The sequence below is a fragment of the Podarcis liolepis genome (assembly GCF_965112155.1).
Source record: "Podarcis liolepis genome assembly, chromosome: 3".
In the NCBI taxonomy this organism is placed as follows: domain Eukaryota; kingdom Metazoa; phylum Chordata; class Lepidosauria; order Squamata; family Lacertidae; genus Podarcis; species Podarcis liolepis.
The window spans coordinates 40,111,985-40,134,801 of NC_139557.1; the positions used below are offsets into that span (position 1 = coordinate 40,111,985).

Here is a 22,817-nt window from a genome sequence, read left to right on the forward strand (position 1 = left end):
CACTGTCTTGTAATTGGGTCACAGTATTCAACCTAGTATGGTAGCATTTTAGTTTCTTCTGCTGATAATGAATAACTTGCATCAATTAAATAAAATATGATAGATCAGACCACGTATTTGAATGGTTTACATGGCCGCATTTCCCCCCTACTCACAGTAAATTGTATATTTTGGCATTTTGGGGTTACAGAATTTTGGCTTTCCAATTTGCAGTAAATTAAGTGCTCTGCAAATAGTCAAACCCTTCTCTTTTCCTTATTTACTATGGTTAAACCTGGAAATGATGCACATAGCGATATAAACATACACACTGGAGTTTAAAGTGTATCTTAAGCTCATGCAAGGTGCTTGTGTTAGCCTTGATTTTTAAAATTTTTTTCCTTTTAATTCCTTATTACAATTGACAGTTGAAACTACCCTCAGTTTTGTCATACAGCATAAGAGGTAAACAATCCTCCATAGCAACTAGTCCATAAGGTAAAGGGACCCCTGACCGCGCCACCCGCGTCCCAAACTAGTCCCTACACAACACTTAACTGATATGCCAAGACATTTTGTTTTCTGGCCAAACCATTCTATTTCTAGCGATCTCTAGGATGCTCTGATAAGAGCAACAACTTAGTAAAACAAAACAAGACTTACTGCCTTTTGTCTTGCAAGCTCTACTGTCAATCAGCACAAAATTCCTGCATTGATAGCATGCACACTATCTAATCAGGGACCACACCATTATTTACAAACCAACAACGCTGAAAGACATCACACGCAACAATTGCACATATGTGGATGGTGCTTAATCCATTTACAGTGTATTTATTAAAAATATTTTTTCACCACCATTCAGTGGAGCTTTGCTGCACGGTTTAAGCATAAGGAAGCAACAACTAAACACATGTGTAGGATCATGACATGCTTGTGTGTGACCATCCTGTTCATCAACACCTAAAGAAAAGTTTCTCACGTGTGCAGGCACGTGTCTTCTATAAGGGAAATCTATAACATGCAAGTGCTTGTATTTAAAACATGTTTCTTAAGAATGAAGACCCACTGACTTCAACTGCACTACTTCCTAGGCAGTGTACTTTACATACATGCCCCAGGCAGCAGTTATGTGCTTAACCAAGAGAAATTATTACAGCATCGTAACAGATTTAATGGAGCATAAATTTTGTAGATTAGATCCCATTTAGGGGAGGGTCAATAGCTATGCTTGCAGAAGGACTTGAGTTCAATCTCTGGCATCTCCAGCTTAAAAACTTAAAAAAGTAGCAGATAAGAGAAGACCTACAACCTTGGATACAATACTGGGCAAAATGATATAATGCAGCTTCTTATGTTCGCATCAGATGCATTAAGCATTATCCTTATTTGGTACACACAAAAAATCTGCGTATGCATGTGTGTAGCTGGCAAGTGAAGGCAACTGTTCACCCAAATGCAACGTAGCCCACGAAAGTATAATAAACCCGTTAGCTTTCACGGTGCCACAAGACCTCTCCCCGCGTTTGCTGTCGCCGACCACCCCTCTGAAGCTGGTCGCCGTCGTCGATGGACTCGGTGATACTCATGGCGACAGACGGCAGTCCTGGGAAGTCAGGACTTCCTTCCAAATAAAGGGGGATAATGCTTCGTTTGCTAGCTACTGGCAAACCTGCACAGGACCGGGACTGTTAAGACACAGGATACTGGAGACGGTGGAGGCACCCCCACAGAAATGTCTCTCTCCCGCCAACCCCCCACAGCTCCTCAAAGCGAGAGGAACTGGCTGTTGGAGACAAAAAGAGGGCGGGAGGCTCACGACTGAGGTGTGCGCTGGGGGGCAAGTGGTCCCTCCTGCCGCTGCTCTCACCCGCCTTGCCGATGGGCTGGGCTTCTCGCAGCAGGAGCGGGGTACGGTCCTCTTCTTCCTCCGCCTCTTCGGGTTCCGGGGTCTGCATGCTCCCCTTCAGGGCAAAAGCAAACGCGAAACCAGGACTCCCTAAACGAACCCAGCCCGGCTGTCGGCGGCTTCCCACCAAAGTCAGCTGCCAGAAAAGGCAAGGCAAGCAGCAGGCACGTGACTTGCAGCCGGGCGGAAGTGCCGCCGCTATCATGATTCGGCGGCTCGGCGCCTATGGAACGAGTTTGTTTTCCTTTCCCCGCCCTCCTCCTCGGCCATCTTTGCTGCGGGCAGAAGCCTTTCTGCTGATTGGTTGCTGGGGGAAAAGGCGGTGGCTGAGGATGCCGCTGCCTAAGGCAACCAATGGAAGGAAGCCCCTCCGGCGTGGGCCAAATCGCTGCTGGATTCCTCCCGGCGTTGACTCGTGATGTGCAGGCGAAAGATCAGGACTTTATTTCTGGCTAGCTTGCCGCAGATAAGCAAGGTTTTATGACTCCCCAATCATTTAATAATGGCAGCAGTAAAATACCTTTTCCCTAATTTTTCCTACTGAAATGAAAGCGGGCGGGCGGTAAAGGTGACTGGGAGTGTGGAAGGACGGTGAGCTCAGATGCCAATGCCTGCGTTAAGAATTTCTTAAGTGTATATCGTTTGTAGCTGGCTCTGATTCCTGGATCTCTGAGTCTTACCAAAAAGCAACGTAGATCCCTCAAACCTAAGTTCTGCTCCCCTCCTTGCCGCTATCCTTTGTTTTGTCGAATGGAAAGGACTGAGGTCAGAGGGAAGCAAAATGCAACTTATGTTAAATGTGATAAGTACGCAAAAACGTAATTCCATATTTTTTTTTATCATGCTACACATGTTAAGGCTGTTAAGCTGCTGATTTCCTGACTTGAGGATTCCTGAACTAACAACTTGTCAGTTCTGAGGGAAGGCAGGCAAGGACCCACATCTCAGCCTGCACACTGGCCAGGCCTGCACTTTCATTTGAACAACTCTAAATCTTTGCCTAGGTTGGAGTGAGGCATCACTTGTTTTAATTTTTGGACTGCTCTTTTGTTTAAGTGTGGTAGATCACAGAAGTTGTCTGTGCACATGTAAACAAATACCCATGGATCTCTGCTTTCCTGGCTTGGAGCAACACACACACACACACACACACACACAGAGAGAGAGAGACAGCTGATATTTTGTGCAAATCTGGTAGATTGATAAATTTATCAAAAAATAATAATTGTGTGTGCTTACAGTTAAACAGATACCAGTGTGCTTGCCCATAATGGCCTCAGGCAAGGCCAGCCCACCCATGAAGTGGTGTGAAGTAGCTACCTCAAGCAGCAGAAGCCCCCAAGGCAGCACCTTCATGGCACATCTCAGTTTGCCATACATCAGGAAATTCCTGAAATGTCCTGGTTTTTGGGTGTAAAAATTGGCTAAATGTCAGGGGAAATCTGGATGTATGATGAAAAAAGTAGCACAAAACCTTTAAAATCACTATTTTGGGGGGATGTTCCCCCCCAAAAGCTGAACACTGTCACCCACACTGCCTTGTCAATTGCCACTGCAACCATTTTGCTATTATCCAGGGGCAAAACTAGGCTTTATTTCACCCTGGTCAAAGACTCAGTTAGTCCTTAAGATGCAACAAAACTCTTTGCCATAATAGCACTGGTGGAGCCAATACAATTTTCAGGAAGCTCAGATAGGGTATTTCCAACAAAGGATGGAAAGCATCACAAACCCTCACTACCTTCCCCTCTACAAAGGAACGCCCACAGCACCAGCAACCATGGAAGTTTTGGATTGGAAAGAAAGGGGGAGAGAGACAGAGAGAGACTCTTCATATCTTCCTCCATTGTTCTCTGCAGAACTGGAGTGTAGCCCAGTCCAGCTAATGGCTGTGCTGGTAATTCGTTTAGAATGTCCCGTTCTGCTGGAATGCACAAAGGCCTTATTATCATTACGGAAAGAACAATGCGTGCAACATTTGAAATTGTTAGTAAAAGCTAGCATAGTGTAAGAGCTGGTGTGTTGGAGATAGCTGTGTTTTTATAATTGGTTTAATTATTTTAATTTTGCCATTGGCAATTTTGTTTGTGAACCGCCTTGATATTTCTTCTTGAAATGACACGACAGTATGTAAATAAAAACGGTATTTTTTTTAAAAAAATCTTTTAATAATACTAGTATTTACTGTGTGGCCTTGGGCCAGTCACAGTTGCTCAGACTAACTAACTCACAGTGTTGGTGTGAGAATCATATGGAATAATAAGGAATAAGGAATAAAACCATGTATGTCACCTTGAGCTCCTTGGAGGAAAGGTGGGATATAAATGTGATAAATAAATACTACTACTACTAGCCCTGCTCAGCCATGAAGCTGATGGAGCTGACCTTAGGACACTCCCTGTCTCTCAAATTAACCTACCTCACAGGTTTGGTTTATTATGAGGACTCCATAGTACTGATGATCCCAGTCCAAAGAGAACTTTCTGTAAGTGCTGATAGGATCAACACTTCCAGCAAGTCCTACTTGTAGCAAGGCTTGCTGTAAATGCAAATATCTTTTACATGACTTACTTGAATTCAAGCTGATGATGCAAATGGATTTTTTTTTTTGGTCACTGTGATATCAGGTGACTGACCTAGGTCTTGCGCAGCCCCTAACTCTTGCCACTATGCCACCCCTTCCAGTAACCTATTGCTACGGCTTTACCTCACCAGGCAAGCTGCTCCTGCACAACTATACTTATCATGAAATACAAAACATATTTTAGGTATTATACAGTGGTAATCAGAACAGCCCACTGAAATCATTGCTTCTGTCTCACCAGTGACAGAATATCTGTACAGTGGTACCTCAGGTTAAGTACTTAATTCGTTCCGGAGGTCCGTTCTTAACCTGAAACTGTTCTTAACCTGAAGCACCACTTTAGCTAATGGGGCCTCTTGCTGCTGCTGCTGCGCCGCTGCCATACGATTTCTGTTCTCATCCTGAAGCAAAGTTTTTAACCCGAGGTACTATTTCTGGGTTAGCGGAGTCTGTAACCTGAAGCGTATGTAACCCGAGGTACCACTGTACTGTATTATCAACCCAACTGTACTTTTGTGAGTGGCCACTGCTAAATACGTAATTATCACCAATTCTGCTTTTCAGTTCCTTCTGAACTCACTTTTGACAATACTGCCCCTGCATATATATATATATATATATATATATATATATATATACACACCATATATACATACTTGCAACTTCATACATCTGATGAAGTAGACTATAGTTCACAAAAGCTTATGCCATAATAAATTTGTTAGTCTTTAAGGTGCCACAAGACTCTTTGTTGTTTTTGCTACAGAGACAAACATACCTCCTTCCCTGGAAATTGTTTTGTACATCTTTTGACATATAGAACCACTTCTGGGCTGACAGCATCAAAGATTGGTATAAATTGCTACAGACAACTATACACAACAGCAGGATAGAGGATTAGGAAAATATCTAAGGGATGTGGAATTTAAAAGAAGGGGTTTGTGATGTTCAGGAGTCGATTTGTTCGGGAGCCAAGCCGTTCAAGAACCAAGGTACCCCTGTAATCTGATTAGCCAATCAAGGAAGAGACAAAAGTCATAAAAGTCATTGAGAGTGAATCCACCAGAACAGCACACAAAATGAATAAATAAATGAATAAATGAAGCATATGATAAATCTGACTAAGTCAAAATGTGCTTACAATGTTGTTTCCAGCTGTCTGGAGTTATTATATCCATGCCAGATGCCTCAGGGTTTGTCATCATCACAGTTTTTGTTCCGCTAGCCCCTAGATATCAAATGAAAAAGGAGACATAACATAACATAACCTCATCCATTTCCCCATCTCTTTTGCATTTCTTTAGGACACTGTATTCACATAGAGGTTGCCTAATCAAAACTTCACATAGAATGGATGCCTTGAAGTTATAGTACCTGTTCTAGACAAAGGGTGGGCTCCCTTTAGCCTTATTTGATCTACGCTTTCTTTTATTTTTTTAGTGGCATCTCCATGGTCCACCAACTACCCTTCCCTGGTAGTACAAATACAATTGTTGTTGTTGTTGTTACTCAATTTGTTGCCCTTTCATAACAGCCCAAACCAACTGCCTCAGGCAGCTGCTTCACCCTGCCCTATGTATTTCTGACTGGTGGTGGTATAAATTTCATTTATTACATGTTGCATGTTTTGATTTAAATATGGAGTAATAATTGCTTTTTGTCTCAACTAGATGTGACATTGGAAAATCTGTGATCACATCTTTCACAGATTCCCTTGCTGGGATCAAATCAAGGCTATGATTCTGTGGGAGATTCCTCCAACTCTCTCTCTTGTGCTGGTTTCCTGATCTGAATTGCCACCATATGAGCACCTGAAGTAGTTTTGTATCTGTAGGAGGATTGAGTCTGAGAAAATTTACCAGGAGGAAAAGGTTGACCTGTAAAGCCATGGTGCTATTCTAATTCAGGCCCCATCCCAGCCACTTTTACCATGGGTGCGGGGACTGTGGAAGACCTGATTTCAGATCTTTCTCCACTGTTCTGTGTGTGGCTCTGAGTGGCAAACTTTCATTTATGCATCGCCGCAGCTTGATACTTGAGCCTAGTGCACGTCTGATTCTTTCCAGCAGAGGGCTGTGGTTTCTCGGAAGAGAACAAAAGGAGCTAAGTAGTTAAAGGCGTTAAAATTAAATTACAGTACTTAGTCTGCACTATTTGATAAACAATAATAATAATCTCCTGCGCCAAGAGAAAATATTTGAAATACAAACTTCTGAACTATTAGCAATCCAACATTCAAGTCCTAAAGACATCACCTGAATATAAGTCCTAATTTCAACCTTTCCTTCCAGACAAATTTGCTTAAAAGACTGAGGTTAATTCCTTCAATGGCTCAGAACTGCAATAATTCAGAGACCCTGAGATCATCCTCTGAGGTACCGGTAGTTCTTTGTGTGCCTCTTCCACAAGAGGTCGGAAACACAAAAACAGGCCTTTTCTGCAGTGGCTTCCCGTTTGTGGAATGCTCGCCCGAGGGAGGTTCAGCAGACGCCTTCGTTATATACCTCTGGGCATCAGCCAAAAACTTTCCTCTTCCAGTCCTTCGGCTGATTAACATTAGCTGCCCTTTTAAATGTGTTGTGCGAGGGTGGATTATTGGTTTGTGTTTGTTTTTATTATGTACTTTGTGGTTTTTATATTGTAATATTTTGTTGTGAACTACCCTGAGATCTACAAATGAGGGCACTATACAAATTTAACAAATACAGTAATCGTAATAATACCTCATGCCTCAATTTTGAAATGTTTCTGAAATTTACAGGAAATGTGTTTATGATTTGAGCTCCAGTCTCTCAACTTACGCATTTACATGGAACAAAGTTCCACTGAAATCCATAAAAGTCATTGCCTAGTAAATGTATTTAGAATTGTGGGGCACGTCAGTGGGAATACAGTGGTGTATATGGTTTACACATGGAGTATATCCACATTCCTACATCCTGACTCAGAAAGCATACCTTGAGCATCGGAGGAGACTCTTGCATGCAATGTCTTTGTGCTTTTGGAAATTATATGCATAAATTGGGATGGGTGCAGATGCACATCGAGACATAAGGTTTCCAATGTAGTGCTTACTCATACTGAGCGTGTGGTGTGGGATGCACATTTTCAACTATTTTGTAATGCATATAGGAAGCTGCTTTGCGATCTGCTCCCTTATTGAAGAACAGAAGTTGAAAACACATTTGCAAAATGCAATTAACATTGATGCACTAATCAAGAGCCCTGTTTTCATGCTAGCTTCACCCATAACTTGCATGTCTTTAGCAGAAGCTGATAACAGGTTCTGCATGAGTACATTTGCATGTGCCCAGGGGCCTTGAGTAAATCAGAGACAGAAAGATATTGAGTGGAAAGAAGTGACCATTTTAAACAGCAGCAGTGGTTTGAATAAAGCAGGGATGGAATAACAATGTGAGGGGGAAAGTGCTGGTTTAAAACAATGATGGAAGTTTGAGTAGAGCGTAGGGATTGACCTGAGTGGAGAAAACTGGAAGTTTAAAACAAGGTTTCAGTAACGTGAGAAGGGAGTTTGGAAAGGCTACATTGTGCAATTGGATGCTGTGAGCAAAGGGAACAGACTGAGATTAACTTTGTAATGCATCATCCTCTGCTTTATCTTAGTGTGCCCAATTTGAACTGTTTGTCTTTCTTCTTTTCTGAGTCTGCTAGCAATCAGAATTTGTGTATGAGGGAAGCAGAGAGCCTGAGGGCATCGTGATTGGGCTGAGCTGCTATTCATGCTGCCTGCAATAACAATCAGTTACTCATGCTGTTATAGCCCTAGGACAGTATGCCACCCCACTGTGGAGTTTGTTTTGTGACACCCTTCCCTCTAGATTAAGTTTATGGAGTTCATGTTACTAGTATTCTGAAAAATTGAAGTAAAAATGGCAAGAATACACCGGTGCTAATTTTCACGCGGCCCCTCTACATGTGTGAGCTCTGGGTCAGTTGCCCCAGCTACTCCCTCTTTAAAAAGTGTCTGATCTATGTATTTAAAAGCCTGAAGAAGAGGTTGTTGCAAGGCTCACACTAGATAAATGCCTCATACAAGATTGCGGAAGGAACTGTGGCATCCATTATCCATCTGGTAGGAGCTGGAAGTAGCAGGTAAGCTGCTAGAAGTTGTTCCCAGTCTGCAGAATAATTTTAACTGATACGCATTAAAAACCGCAAAACATTTGTTACTCACAAAATATACCCGGAGAGGTGAAACATGTTTCAGTTTTGGTATACAAGTTCTACTGAAATCATGCAACTAGAAAAGTAATCCAGACATTATTTTGAAAATATTCTCTCTCTTCAGTCACAGTGGGTAAGCCTCCACATTATTTATTAACAGTATTTACAGGGCACCTTATAACATAATTCCCAAAGGTAACTAGAAATAAAGCAAACCAGAATGAAAACAAATTAATGTACAATACAGCATAAAAAAACACAAGCCTCGAAGGGTACAGCCTAAAGTTAAAAGATGTGGGAATATATATACATACAGTAAAGGTATTCATCTGACAGTTAAACAACACCAAAGTCAGTGGCCAGGCAAGCCCCTGTGGAGAGGGCATTAATAACTTATTAAAAGCGATGAGCTGGCACTTTTATTTTAATTTTTTTAAGAGTTTGGTTTTAATATCCCACGTTATCACTACCCGAAGGAGTCTCAAAGCGGCTAACAATCTCCTCTCCCTTCCTCCCCCACAACAACACTCTGTGAGGTGAGTGGGGCTGAGAGACTTCAGAGAAGTGTGACTGGCCCAAGGTCACCCAGCAGCTGCAGGTGGAGGAGCGGAGACGCGAACCCGGTTCCCCAGATTACAAGACTACAGCTCTTAACCACTACACCACACTGGCTCTCGAGCTGGCACTTTTATGATGCGTAAAGTAAGCAGATGATTTGGGCAACCCACCTGTGACTGATGCATGTGCACATTGTGTGCCCAATACGACATGGGCTATGGAACCTAACTCTTGTTTGTTTTGATGGCTAGGCTGCCATGATGGTGCATTGCAAAAAAAGGGGGGGTACTGTGTAAATTTGGCCGGGGTTTTTTTTTTGGCAAAATGGAGGGGATCCGTTAACAGGGCATGTAATCCAGAGCCTGAGGTAAGATTTAGAACAGCGCTTCTCTCTTTCTGCCTTCCCTGGCACATTCTGTACCACAGACATCACCCTCTGCGAGGGAAACACCCTTCTCTCGCCTATCCAACCTGTGACTCAGCTGAGGCCGTCCTCGGATTTCTTTCCACTGAGCAACCCACCCACAGCTTCGCCCAACTGCTTCCCTCTAGTGCCTGCTTCACAAGGGTGTGGGCCTGTCTGAAACGGTCGCCCTCATAGCCCCCCCCCCCAAACGTTGCCCGAGGGAGCTCGCGGACAAAAAGACCCTACCCACCCACCGACCCACGCCTCACAAGCTGCCGCGGTGGCGGCGGCGGCTGCGGTGCGGCGATGCCCACACGCGGCCTTGCTCCTGCCCCGCGGCGGCCGAGGGTGTGGATGCCCTGTGGGCGTGAAGGGCGGGCGGGGTGGAGCCAGACGCTCGGGGGAGAGAAGCTGCCGCCTCCGCTTTTTCACAAGGAGCGCCTTTCACTGCCCGAGCAAGGCGCCCTCCTCCCTGCCGCCGCCGCCGCCGCCGCTGAAAGGATAGGCAAACGCTGCGCGGGGAAGGAGGAGAAGACGAGGGAGAAGGCGAAAGAGGCGCGAAGCGGCATCTTCAGGCAAAGCGGCCCATTCCCGCCGCAGGATGCTGCCGTTGCCGGACGCCGCTCCCGCGGTTCGCAGGGGCGCTCGGCTGCCCGCCGCCGTTGGGCTCACTTTGTGCCTCCTCTGGGCAACTTCGTGGGCCGAAGCTGCTGGGTAGGAACTGGAAGTGGGTGGGGAGAAGATGGACGGGGTGGGTGGGAAAGGCTTGCAGAAATAAGGAAAACGGTTAGTGCCCGCTCGCCTCCTCCTGTCCTGCACAGAAGGCCAGATTTTGCACTCATGGGGATTTCAGAGTCGGGAGCCGAGGCAAATCTTGCAAGAGTGCCGAGTGTCAGAATGCAGATCACCCACAGCCCAGTTGCACACTCAGTAGTTGGTTTTTTTTTGGGGGGGGGGGGTCAAACCACCTACTTTGCCCGCAGCTCCTCAGTTCATAATTGCGGGGGCAATTCTTATGGGGTCCATTGGGGCTTACTCCCAGGTAAGCTAGTATAGGATTCTAGCCTGTCACTACAAGAGCAGAAGATCACTTTGCCTGAATCCACTTTCTATGAAAACTGAAAGGATGCATGTGGAGTCAGAGGTCTGAGAAAGATGATGATTAGGGGGTTGTTACAATATTTTACCGGTGGGCGGGCAAAGTTTCTTATATTACCATACTTTTTGAGCACAGTATTTTTTTCTCCTCCTATACTTGTGAGGCTTCCGGAGCTTTATTTAGCAGTAATTTTCCACCAGTTAGGACTTGTATCCCCCCCTTGCAACTTGGCTGAATCCACATATGAATCAGGCCAGAGATTATTTAGGAAGCTGGCACATACGGAGTCAGACCATTGGCCCACCTAGTGCAGTATTGTCCATATTGACTGGCAGAGGATCTACAGTTTCAGATGGGACACACTACCTGGAGAAGTCAAAGATTGAATCAGGAACCATCTACAGTACATGCAAAGGAGAAGCTTTGCCACTGAGTTGCAGCCTTGATGTTGGAGTAGTGAAAGGAGTATCAGGCCATGAGTGTAATCTGTTTTGTCCCTTCTTTTAGGCCCACATACCTGTTGGCAGCTCTTAAGAGCATCAGGCCTGGAGCAAATTTGACTATTGGAGTAGCTATGCTGAAAAAGAGTCCACAAAAGGTTACAGTAAAAGCCGAAGTGGTCTATGCAAATAACACTGTACTACGTGGGGAAGCTGTCTTTAAAAGAGGTGAGATAACTTTATTGGCCTAGAAATAATGATGCATATTCTGTCTGTAGTACTTTTTGATTGCAAGAAAGCCCCAAGGGTGGCTATACAGAAGTAAACACTCTGTTAAATGGGGTTTGCTTCCCAGCAAGTGGGTTTAGAATTTTAGCCTTAATAAGGGAATTTAAGACTATCATTGGTGAGCTGAATTCGGAACAGATATATTATCTGCTTTATGCAGAAGTTCCGCAGGGGGGAAATAAGTATGATGAGCTACATAGATTTAAATGTGAGATTATTCGCTGAACTGTGGTTTAAATGTACTGTATAACCATTTATGTGCTCTGTTTGCTTCACCTTTGACTGTGGTTGCCATTTCTCCCCTGAATCTGCCCCTCTGCCACCTCATTTTTAAAATGTAATCCTGAGTGAGATCATTTTTACACTGCTTTGGAGAGACCTATGTACTCATGAAAAGAATTTTGTTTTAGTTTGTACTGTTTTACTGTTAAGAGAAAGAGCAGGTAGGAGCTCTTCCAATTCTGTCAAGGAAGCGGAAAATAGAGTTGAGGAGCTTGGTCATAAATGATTCAGAATTCATCTTTCTGATGTGGTAGGGAGACTTCACTTTTGTTGGATCTACTTTGGTCCCCCCCCCCCCCCCAGAATCTCAGGATTATATAGACTATCAGTCAGAGCCAGCTGCAAAATACAAATGATTATAATGGAAGAACAAGGTGCCTCTGAGCATATTCTGAGCCTCAAAAATAGTTTTTAGTACCAGAACTGAACTGAGTTCGCAGTCTGCACACACATGCTCTATGTTTATTCTGAGGTAGGAGCCCAGGAATGGTTGCTGTGTTTTTCAGGAGCATTTTTAAGGGCCCTGCAGGTCACTGGGTTAACATCACAAAACATCTGAAATGCTGCCATAGCATTCCTATTGCACTGTTCTTTTTCAAGTTTCTTTCAGTAGCATGATGTATATTTATCACATTTTGTTTTGTCATTGCTTCAGAAAGCTCAGGTTATCCCATTTTTATATTCACAATCTTTAAAGGACACCTTTAAGGTTTAAAAAAATCCTCTCTCAAAACAACTTACAAAAAAGTGCAACATGATACAGCTATGTAAATAAAATCAGTAAGAATAAAAAGTAATAATGCAATAACATATCAGCCCCTAAAATGCTAAAATAAAGTACCTGACTACAACCAAATCAGTTAACAGAATAAAGTAGCTCTGGAAAACTCATTTGAAAGCTAGTGAACCTTTAGGGCTTTCATGAGCATCTGAAGTGATGGAACTTGTTACGAGTGAATGTAGCAATGTGCCCCAGAGATGTTGGGCCATTGTAGAAAAGGCTCTCTCTCTGAAAAAAGCCAGTTCTGAAAGAAAATTACTATCCTTATAACAATCTTGAGGGATAGTGACTGCCCAAAGGGAACTGGTGAACTAAGCAAGGATTTCAATCCCATAGGCAGGATTCAGTTATTGAGCATTACCAGTGGAAGCTCATGCAAAGACTTTCATTAGTGTAACAGGACTTTCTCCCCTCTCCCACCACATGTGTCCTCTGCTCCTCCAATTGGCTCATGGGGGTAGTGTTGGGAGAACCTTTTCCCCAGGTCTCTCAAGTCAAAGTCTGGCGCTGTGTCAACAACACTTCAGTGTCTGTCTTCCACATATATTTATTTATTTCATTTCATTTCCAAACCACCTTTCATCTGAAGATCACACAGTGGTTTAGAAAATAAAAACACATGAAATATATAAAAACACATACAGTGGTACCTTGGTTTAAGATCAGCTTAGTTTATGAACAATTTGGATTAAGAATGCTGCAAACCCAGACGTACCATAGGTGTTTTGGTTTGTGAACTTTGCCTTGGAATAAGAACATGTTTCGCTTCCTATTGAGTGTGTTCCATTTTTAAATTGATTCCCCCGCTGCTATGGGAAAGCAAGCCTTGGTTTAAGAACGGACTTCCAGAATGGATTAAGTTCATAAACCCAAGGTACCACTGTATATAGACTGGAGTGGGATAGCTGTGCTGCTGTTTCCCTTAAAAGGTGCACATTGGTGTGTTCTAGAGCATGAAAGGATGTCTTGTAAGCAAGAAAGGGTGAGTCTTACAGGCTATTTTTTCTCAATAAATCCTGAACAAAATTGCACTTACAGTGCAATTCTATGCATGCTTACTGAGAAGGACACTAGGTTATGTCCAGTGGGCATTACTACCCATGGTTAGAGACATATGCCGATGCTGGAGTGTGTAAATGCAAGAAGAAGCATAAAGCTAACGAAGTGGTGGGCATTTCTGAAAGGGAAAGCGGATGTCCACTTTTGTGTTGTTTAAGACTAGATAATGGCATAGCAGAAGAGCACTAAGCCTCAAAAGCACTGAAAAATGTGTGTGTGTGTGTGTCTGTGTGAATGTATTGCTAGTTGCAATGTAAAATCAATGTCTGTGCCACTCATACTGTCACCTAGCATTCTGCAATTATGTGTTTTGTTGGGGAAGGTATCACATTTTCCAGATACACAATGTTGTCATCTTGGTGTGGTGAAATGTGATGAAAGAACAACTCTTGAGGAAAGGGGGCAAGGGGGCTGTGGACAACAAATGAATAACTATTTTGTGCATTCCTAATAAACCAATACCAACCATGCAGAAAGGCCCTTATTAGTATTAGTAGCAGAATTCTCTACACAGCCACATTTGGCCACAGGAGGCAACTGCATACCATTTGGGACTTTCTCCTGGGAAATATCCTATATATTTGGATATCAAGTTGGCTTTATAGCAGAGCTGTGTTTTTAAAGTAGATATAAAGCAGATCTTGTGCATGCTAATTTCCTAGCTTTATTGGGCAGGGAAGAGCTGGAGCTCAGTGATCTGTTTTGCACGCAGAAGTTCTTACATTCAACCCCTAGTATCTCCAAGGAGAGAGACAGCCAGTCAGTTTAGAAAAAACTAACCTATCGGTAGATGGACCAGTGGTCTGGCTCTGTATGAGTCAGCTTCTTCTGCACTGTAAAAAAATAAGGATTAATTCACATGTTTACTTGTGACCCTCTTTGCCTAGTAGACACCTGCATTTAACATGTGAGACCAATGTTTCAGAGGCCCATCCATGTATAAATCCTATTGTGCAACATTCTCTCTTCCCACCCTTTCCTGAGTGGGTAGAGTCATGTCATTGAGTCTTGGTGAAGCACCATGCTCACACTTTCCCTTAGGTGAATGTTGAAATATGACACTGATTCACTTGCTCTTCTATGAAAAAAAGATAATTAAACAGGACAGTGGATGAATCCTCCCATATATTCAATATGATCTTAGAACTAGTAAAGACACACCGACTAGATTTCAGCTGTTTTTATTAGTTTCTTTGACTGTTTTCAGCAACAAGGGAGCTATATTGTTTTCATTGCTGTTATCCCTCATTTGGAAAGCTGAAGCAATATTGCTCAAATACAGATTGCCAGGAGAAGACACCCTAAGACACTGAAAATAGCTTGTAGATAGCACCTGGGAGACCAGGGTTCAAGTCCCCGCTTGACCATGACTCTCACTGGGTGACTTTGGGCCAGTCACTGTCTCAACCTAACCTACCTCACAGGGTTGTTGTGGGGATTAAATGAGGGAGAGAACCATGCATAACACATTGAACTCCTTGGAGAAGTAGGTGGGATATAAGTGCAATAAATAAGTAAATAAATTATGACATGTTCACTTTAGAAGTGAACTGTTTAAATAATTTTGAACTGAGGCCTTCTCATCCTGAATGGCAAGTCAAGTTTTTATTTTTTTGTAAACCTCTGAGAGGTTTTCTTACAATGATTTTTTTCTTTAGTTTTCCTGGTCACCTCCCTCAAACAGCTTCAATTTCCCTGGTTCTCTGGTAGAATATGGTTTGGCTTGTAGGTGTAGGGTGAGAAAACCACAAGGACAGAAACCATTACTACTAAGCCTTTCTTCTCTAGAAAAGAGACTGAATTGTGTTCTTCCTCCATATCAGACTCTGTAGTATCTCTCCAACAAGCATTTGGATCTTCAGCTAAACTTTTGATTTTAGCTCATCTAAAAAGCAACTAACTTCATCATACACAAACCAAACTATGCACGATACTTACCAATCAGCTTTGTTGCTCAGCATTGGCACAGACCCTGTTCCCTTCTTAGCAGAACTCCTTCAGCAATTTGCCCCCATAATATCAGCTGCTAGGCTAGATCTTCAGCTCTCCTTAAGATGCAACCTCTGCTGCGATTCCTAGCACTCTTCAGACTTATGAAGCCTCTTCCTAAGTCCTTAATCATTCTACTTCAGCTGACAAGAGCTTCTCTCCTTGACCAGTATCAAACCAGGCTTTTTATTTACACCAGGCTTTTTATTAATAATCATTTGGGTGATTTTTGATCCCCTTATTGGTCTATAATTATGAGCCAATAAGATGAGGTAGAATGCCCATTAATTGACCAATTACAACTGACCACCTTTTTGATGCATTTGATTCTGAATATGAAGTCAGCAGCCTCCTCAAACATAGCCATCTTCTTGATGATAATAGACTACAATGACAGTCTGCTGCCTGCTAGTCTGTCTTTGGTAATCGCTTTGTTTACAGTTAACCCTTACCTTGTTGGAAATGATATAGCATTCTTATCATAAACTTTACCACATAAAGAACATGATTACAGGCCCAAAGTTACCTACTGAGTTTCATGACATAGTGGATATTTGGACTCAGGTTTCTCTGGCTCACATGAAACACTTTTGCTAGCCTGTACCACTCTGGTTCTCTTTTAGCAATCTTCTCAGCAGCACATATCTAAGATTTTTGACTCTTTGATGACATCTCTTTTTTCTTGGTAGCTAATCTTGACAACATTAGTGTGTTAATCTGAAAAACCACCACCATCATCTTTTAAATGCATTGAAAACACAATGCTATGTGCATGCCTCATCCTTAAATAAATCACATTAATATGTATACCTGATTTTAAATATATGCAGAAGTCAAGAGCTATTACCAGTAATGAACACCTTAAGACTTAATTTTGAACATTCAGACTTTACATTGGTAATGAAAGTTTTTGCAGATACATGAATTGCTCATCATGCTTCCAGATCTAATATTACATCTGAAATGCTGACATAAAAGATTTTACAGAATACATACTACGGTATGTGAAATGATGAGCGCTTCCTGTGTGTGCATCAGATGTTGTTTTACCAGAATCTGTAGTTTATACTAATAATGTAAAGTCTAAATTGAAATGTAACAGTAACAGCTGCTGGGCATTTGGAGCTACCTTGCTTCCTTATTTTCAGTGTTTTTCTTTTATTTTTATAAAAAGGTTGACATATTTTGCTTTGAAATTCAAGACAGTGTTTGGTTTAGGCTTTGTAAAAGCTCCAGGCTCTGGACAATTTATTATTAATTATAAGGAATACATGTTTGGGGCTTCTATTTAACTGAATCAATTACTAGGTCTCAAGGATCATAAAGGAAAGACTTTGGTAGTGTTACTCTCATAGTGAGGCCAACAGAATGCAAGCCTATGCTGGTGTGGTCTGCTTGTGCAGTTTATGAGAACAGTTCTCATGACAGAGGTTGGCAGCCTTACATTATTGGTGGCTGCTTTGTAATAGAGATTCAAAATGAAAAAGCCAAGGATGCTACAGCTTGGCAAGATTATACTTGGCAGAAGTTTAAAAAACCTTGCAACGGTTCATATCTTTTTCATCTGATGAATAAGAAAGTAGGATTTAACAAAAATCTCATTCATATAAGATGCATTTTAGGTGTGCACCAAGAAATGTAAAGTATTACAGTGGTACCTTGGGTTACGTATGCTTCAGGTTACATACGCTTAAGGTTACAGACTCTGCTAACCCAGAAATAGTTAAGCTTCAGGTTAAGAACTTTTCTTCAGGATGAGAACAGAAATCGTTCTCCGGCGGTGCGGCAGCAGCAGGAGGCCCCATTAGCTAAAGTGGTGCTTCAGGTTAAGAACAGTTTCAGGTTAAGTACGGACCTCCGGAACGAATTAAGTACTTAACCTGAGGTACCACTGTATTGCAACAAAGAAGCACTTAGAAATCCTGCAATATGCTTGGAGCCAAAGACAATCCCAGCTATGTCTTGAGTACTGTACACTCACTGGCAACCCTGGGGCTGTTGCTGTGTAATGTATGAAAAAGTCTAGATGTATCCTCTTTAATTCAGTCCTAAGGGGTGAAACTGGCACTTGGCTATATATATTGTTGATGGCTCAATTCGTTTTTATTTTGGAACATTTTCACCTCTTGCCTCTTAAATCTCAACGTTGTACATTCATTGCCAAATAACATGAATAATTTGTGATCTTAAACTTATAATTTGTGATCTTAAAAAGGGTAAGGCAGTTTTGTTTAGCAGCCATGAAGAGTTGCTGTTGCAAATATATTGGCATAAAAAAAGTTATGCAAGAGATTCTCTAAATTTTAAAAGTTTTTCTAAAGTGATAGTAAAGTGTTAAGGTGCTGACTTGCATCCGTCTTCAAAGACTCAGAAGTGATATAATTGCTGCTTAATTGAGTGTAGGGAGAAATCTTGATTCTGAGAGTAAGGGAGTTGGGGGGAAAAGAAATCCCAGCCAAAAGTTACTAAACAGATAGAGACTATGCAAATAGCTTTCAAGCTCAGACAAGCTGTGATCATATATAAACACTGGAAAAATGTCCATGCCAGCAACTGAGTCCTGCTTGCTTAACAATATAAAGGAGCCAATTTTATATGCCAAGCTAGAAAACACTGATGAATGCTAAGCTGTTAAATAGCAGCACAGCAAGGACAGGGTTTGATAGTCTATGAATCTTATATTGTAACATAAACATGCCATTAAGTTTCACTTAAAGCTCTGTTTTGCCAAGTGACTCATCAGATATTGCTTGTTTCCAGGGTTAGTCCTGGAAAAGTTGAAGCATAATTCTGAGCTAACACATCTCCAGAAATACTTTCATGCAGTGGATGAATGTAAACCTTTGCATTCCGTTTTCCTTGTTGATCAAAAGAAAAACCAATAGTACAAAACAATAGCAGAGGATTAATCTTCCCAACACTTAAGATAGAATAGGATAAAATCTAATAGTGTTACTGAATATGCTTAGTTTCCTGATAATGTAAGCACCATTTCTCCTGAAGAAATATAGGAGTGATATTTCTGTGTGGCAGTCCAAATACTACTTACGAATTCAGTAACACCCTACCTTGACCCACTGTCATGACTCTCTGTACTTTGTTTGCACAATGTACCATTTTGCTAACAGTCTGGAATGGGGGAACAATTTTATTCCACTTTTCCCAGAGCAGTGAAAAGGCTTTGATTGTAAAAAATTCTAGTTTTAATAAACTCAGAATAAAATACATTTTAAAAGTCATGTGGATCTGGGTTTTTTTGTTTTTGTTTTATATACTTGTAGTTTTAATGGTTGCAAGCTGCTTTGGATGGGCTTTGCTTGAAAAAGCAGCATATAAATATTTTTTAAACAAATAAATAACAAAAAAGGGTTGTGCTAATGCCTCTATATGCATTATTACTATTATTATTCCTGCCCTTCAACAGCAGTTCATAGGGCAGGTTTCAATTTAAAATTCAGTTTTAAAACAGTTAAAACAAATTGCAATCACATGAATAGGGTGGGTCCTGAAATACACAATTCTGGTGTCAAAGGCCAGACATGGAAGTTGAAAAAGATTGTTTAAATAAAGTGTGTGTGTGTGTGTATTTCAGCAGCCAACTATTAGCAAAGTTTCTGGGGAAAACAAACATTTTCTTAAGCATGTCTTCGGGTCATTTTGGATGAAATTTTGATTATGTTCGGTAAGATTTCATTGTTATTAAGTAGAAAAATGAGGACATGGGAAAACTCACTTGGGAACAATATTATTTTTCACTTGATGATCAAGATTACCCATTAAAGCTTAAAAAACAAAGCCTCAAAATTGGCCTGCTTGACAAGTTCTTAAGCTCTTAGCTTCTTACGATGTTGCTTTTAAAAAAATCTAAGACCTGCTTATCTTTTTGCATGATGATGTTAGGATTTTTTACTTGAATTTTAATTTGATAGATTATGATGCAGTTTGTTCTACAGTGTTTAAAGAATCAAGTTGAGGACAGATTTATGTGAAGGCCTGGGACTAAACAAAACTGGAGACTCTTATTCCAGGCTCGTGTTTAACTATGTGTGAAGATTAAGAACATTTTGGCATGGATATTGATACTGACCTGGGGATCAATTTTTTGTTCAGCAGGAGCCTGTATCCCTGTTCTTGCATGTAGAACAGCAAATAGTTCTTATTGCCACTCACCTGTTTGGGTCTGAGATACTGTTTTGCTCCTATGTAGCAGCCTTTTGCATGTGTGAGACAGATAGAGAAGGCTTATTTTTCCCCCTGTAGAACCTGAATGATAGAAAATAACTAGAGATAAGCACAACATTGGACAGAATAAATATAACAAACCACTTTTGAAATATAAAAAGTTGACATTAAAATGCATTGATGGTGTATGTGGGAGTTGCCATTCAACTTTAAGAACACAGGTTTTTGTTGGCAGGTCCAACATGTTTTATGGCTTTCCTAGTGAGCGTGGTCAATACAGAATTGGCTTTTCTTTAGTTAGGTTTTGTCCCCTTTAGGGAGAGGGGCTAGTGCACTGATAGTTTCCCATATTTTTGCTTCTCTTTTCTTTCTGTTATTGCATTATTTCTCTATGGCAGGGGAAGAAAAAAGCAATTGCCTATCATCACTGAGAACAAAAGCTGACTAATAAGGAAATTTAAGGGAAGCACTAAAATGGGCTGAACAGGAAGCTTTTAGTTAGTATTGGAAATGACTTTTAACAGATCTTAGAAAGAATCTCCTAGTGGAACCACTTCAGGCACTAGCCCAGGGGTCAGCAACCTAAGGCCCATGGGCCACAAGTGGCCCACGAGGGTCGTTGAACTGGCTCACGAGCCATCCCCGAACTGAGCCACCCACTCGGCAAATCCCCACGCGCTGTGCTAAACCAGCGTGGCGCGGCGACTCGCTTCCGCGGTGCCGGAAATCGCATCTGTGCATGCACAGACACCGAAAATCGTGTGTGTGCATGTGTTCGTGTGATCCAGCCTATGAAGGGATCTCTGCTGGAGTGAACTGGCCCAGGCAAGGTAAACCTTGCCCACCCCTGCACTATCCCTTGAATGCTTTGCTCTCCTGGCCATGAGGGAGGACCCCATCACCAGGTAGTCAGAGGAAGGGGGGGCATTGATGAGGAGAGGTGGATGGTATCAAAGGCCATTGAGAGATCCAGTAGAACTAGGAAACAGCTTTCAGCTTTGTCCCTAGCCTGCTGGAGATCATCGACCAGCGTGACCATCTGGACTGTCTAGAGGTAAAAGCTGGGGGCCCTGTTATACAGTGGTTGCTCCTGTGCCGTGTCCAGAAAGAGGTGCTGGGGGATGTGTGTTCAGACCCCATGGCTCTCACTTGTAGGGTGCCTCAGGGTTCCGTCCTCTCCCCCATGCTTTTTAATATCTATATGAAGCTGCTGGGAGAGATCATCAGGGTTTGGGCTGGGTATGCGGATGATACCCAGCTTTACCTCTCCTTTAAATTGGAACCAGTGAAGGTGGTGAAGATCCTGTGTGAGTGTCTGCATGCAGTTGGAGGATGGATGGCGGTTAACGGATTGAGGTTGAATCCTGAGAAGACAGAAGTACTGTTTTGGGGGGACAGGGGATGGGTAGGTGTGGGGGACTCCCTAGTCCTGAATGGGGCAATTGTGCCCCTGAAGGACCAGGTGCACAGCCTGGGAGTCATTTTGAACTCACAGCTGTTCATCGAGTTGCAGGTCAATTCTGTGTCCAGGGCAGCTGTCTGCCAACTCCCATCTGGTACGTAGGCTGAGACCCTACCTGCCCACAGACTGTCTCGCCAAAGTGGTGCATGCTCTGGTTATCTACCACTTGGACTACTGCAATATGCTACCTTTGAAGGTGACTCAGAAACTACAACTAATCCGGAATGCGGCAGCTAAACTGGTGACTGGGAGTGGCCACCGAGACCATATGACAACAGTCCTGAAATACCTACATTGGCTCCCAGTGCGTTTTCAAGCAGAATTCAAAGTGTTGGTGCTGACCTTTACCAGCCCTAAACGGCCTCGGCCCAGTATACCTGAAGGAGCGTCTCCACCTGCACCATTAAGCCCAGACACTGAGGGCCAGTTCTGATGGCTTTCTGGTGGTTCCCTCACTGTGAGAAATGAGGTCACAAGGAAGCAGGCAGAGGGCCTTCTCAGTAGTGGCATACACCCTGTGGAACACCCTCCCATCAGATGTCAAGGGAATAAACAACTATCTGACTTTTAGAAGACATCTGTATCAGGAAATTTTTAGTGTCTAATGTTTTACAATTTTTATGTGCTGTAAGCTGCCCAGAGTGGCTGGGGAAACCCAGCCAGATGGACAGGGTAGAAATAATAAAAAGATGAGGATGAGGATGAGACTTTTCACTGAAATACTGATGATTTTTCATTAGTATTTTTTAAAATAAAAAATGGCAGGTTGCGGAAATTTGGAGAACTGAGTTTAAGACTGGAAAAAATGAGAACAGAAATTGATAGATTTGCAGAGGACAGGTGTACATCCGTGTACCTTTGTAACGAGATGTATGTTTAGTGTTTATGTTTTGGTTTTAACATATTTTAAAAGTAAAATCGTAACTCTGGGCAGTTTTGGCAACTGTCACCACAGGAATTAGAACATTGGGAAAGTGTCAGTTGGGGCAGTTAGTTGAGAGAAAGAAGGAGATGGGCTAGTAAGGAAGAAGAGTGTCTTTGCAAAATTCGCCTGATGAGGGGAGACTGTAATCACGTTCTGTGGTGGATAGAGGCGAAAGGAAACAGTGATGTGGGAGCAGAATGGTGCAAGGGGATTCAGCAGCCCACAGAGCCAAGGAGCAGCTTGAGATTGTCTACTCGCAGGGACACCCAGGCAACCCAGTGGCACCATAAGAGACTCAACGGTGGTTAAGGACTGTAGTGTTTGTTCATTTTGCCAGAAAGGATACCGCCTTGTATTCTGTGCTGGAAAAAAGGCATTCCTTTCCTCATTTGTAATAAATGTTTTAACAAAGGTGGATTTTCCAGGTTTCCCAACTCACTTCCCAGAGTGTGTACCTGGGGGGAAAGGCTTTCCGTCACTGGTGGGAGCTTAAAGGCAAACTGCTGTTGCAGGCAGGTCCCAAAACAGCAACAAGAGCCCTCAGTATTGCCTCCGGATATGAAGAAGTCTTTGTGGAGCCGTATGTTTTAATTTAGGGGCTGAACCAAACATTTTGATTCCCTTGGCAACAGTAAGCCGCAATTCAGTAGAACAAAACCAACATAAACGACATTTAGAACAGTTTGTGG

General features: G+C 42.4%; 2 protein-coding genes and 1 long non-coding RNA gene across 12 annotated transcripts in view; 1 reads left to right on the plus strand and 2 right to left on the minus strand.

Annotated features, from left to right (window-relative positions):
• SLC17A5 (solute carrier family 17 member 5) overlaps positions 1-9,508 on the minus strand; it is a 31,972-nt gene extending 22,464 nt beyond the window's left edge. For 2 of the 5 annotated variants that reach the window (XM_083497378.1, XM_083497376.1), the window contains exon 1: positions 1,850-2,108. In XM_083497378.1, the coding sequence (XP_083353504.1) occupies positions 1,850-2,093 (244 nt within the window). In that variant the 5' untranslated portion in view covers positions 2,094-2,108. Of the gene's footprint in view, positions 1-1,798; positions 2,109-5,613; positions 5,701-9,385 lie in introns of those variants that run through there. The other 3 variants (XM_083497377.1, XM_083497375.1, XM_083497379.1) reach the window with 2 other exon arrangements.
• The window catches only part of CD109 (CD109 molecule), a 64,933-nt gene continuing 51,610 nt past the window's right edge, over positions 9,495-22,817 (plus strand). The window contains exons 1-2 of one of the 3 annotated variants that reach the window (XM_083497339.1): positions 9,495-9,582; positions 11,228-11,388. In XM_083497339.1, coding sequence (XP_083353465.1) covers positions 11,295-11,388 — 94 coding nt within the window. In that variant the 5' untranslated portion in view covers positions 9,495-9,582; positions 11,228-11,294. Of the gene's footprint in view, positions 9,583-9,651; positions 10,336-11,227; positions 11,389-22,817 lie in introns of those variants that run through there. The other 2 variants (XM_083497337.1, XM_083497338.1) reach the window with 2 other exon arrangements.
• Positions 14,212-22,179, minus strand: LOC310704216. Of its 4 annotated transcripts, none has more exons than XR_014524648.1 (3): positions 22,060-22,179; positions 19,730-19,822; positions 14,212-14,403 (listed from the first exon to the last, which is right to left on the minus strand). It is a non-coding gene; the product is annotated as an uncharacterized lncRNA (long non-coding RNA). The 4 variants fall into 4 exon arrangements; XR_014524649.1 differs by lacking the exon at positions 22,060-22,179 and adding an exon at positions 21,581-21,663; XR_014524650.1 differs by lacking the exon at positions 22,060-22,179 and adding an exon at positions 21,319-21,337.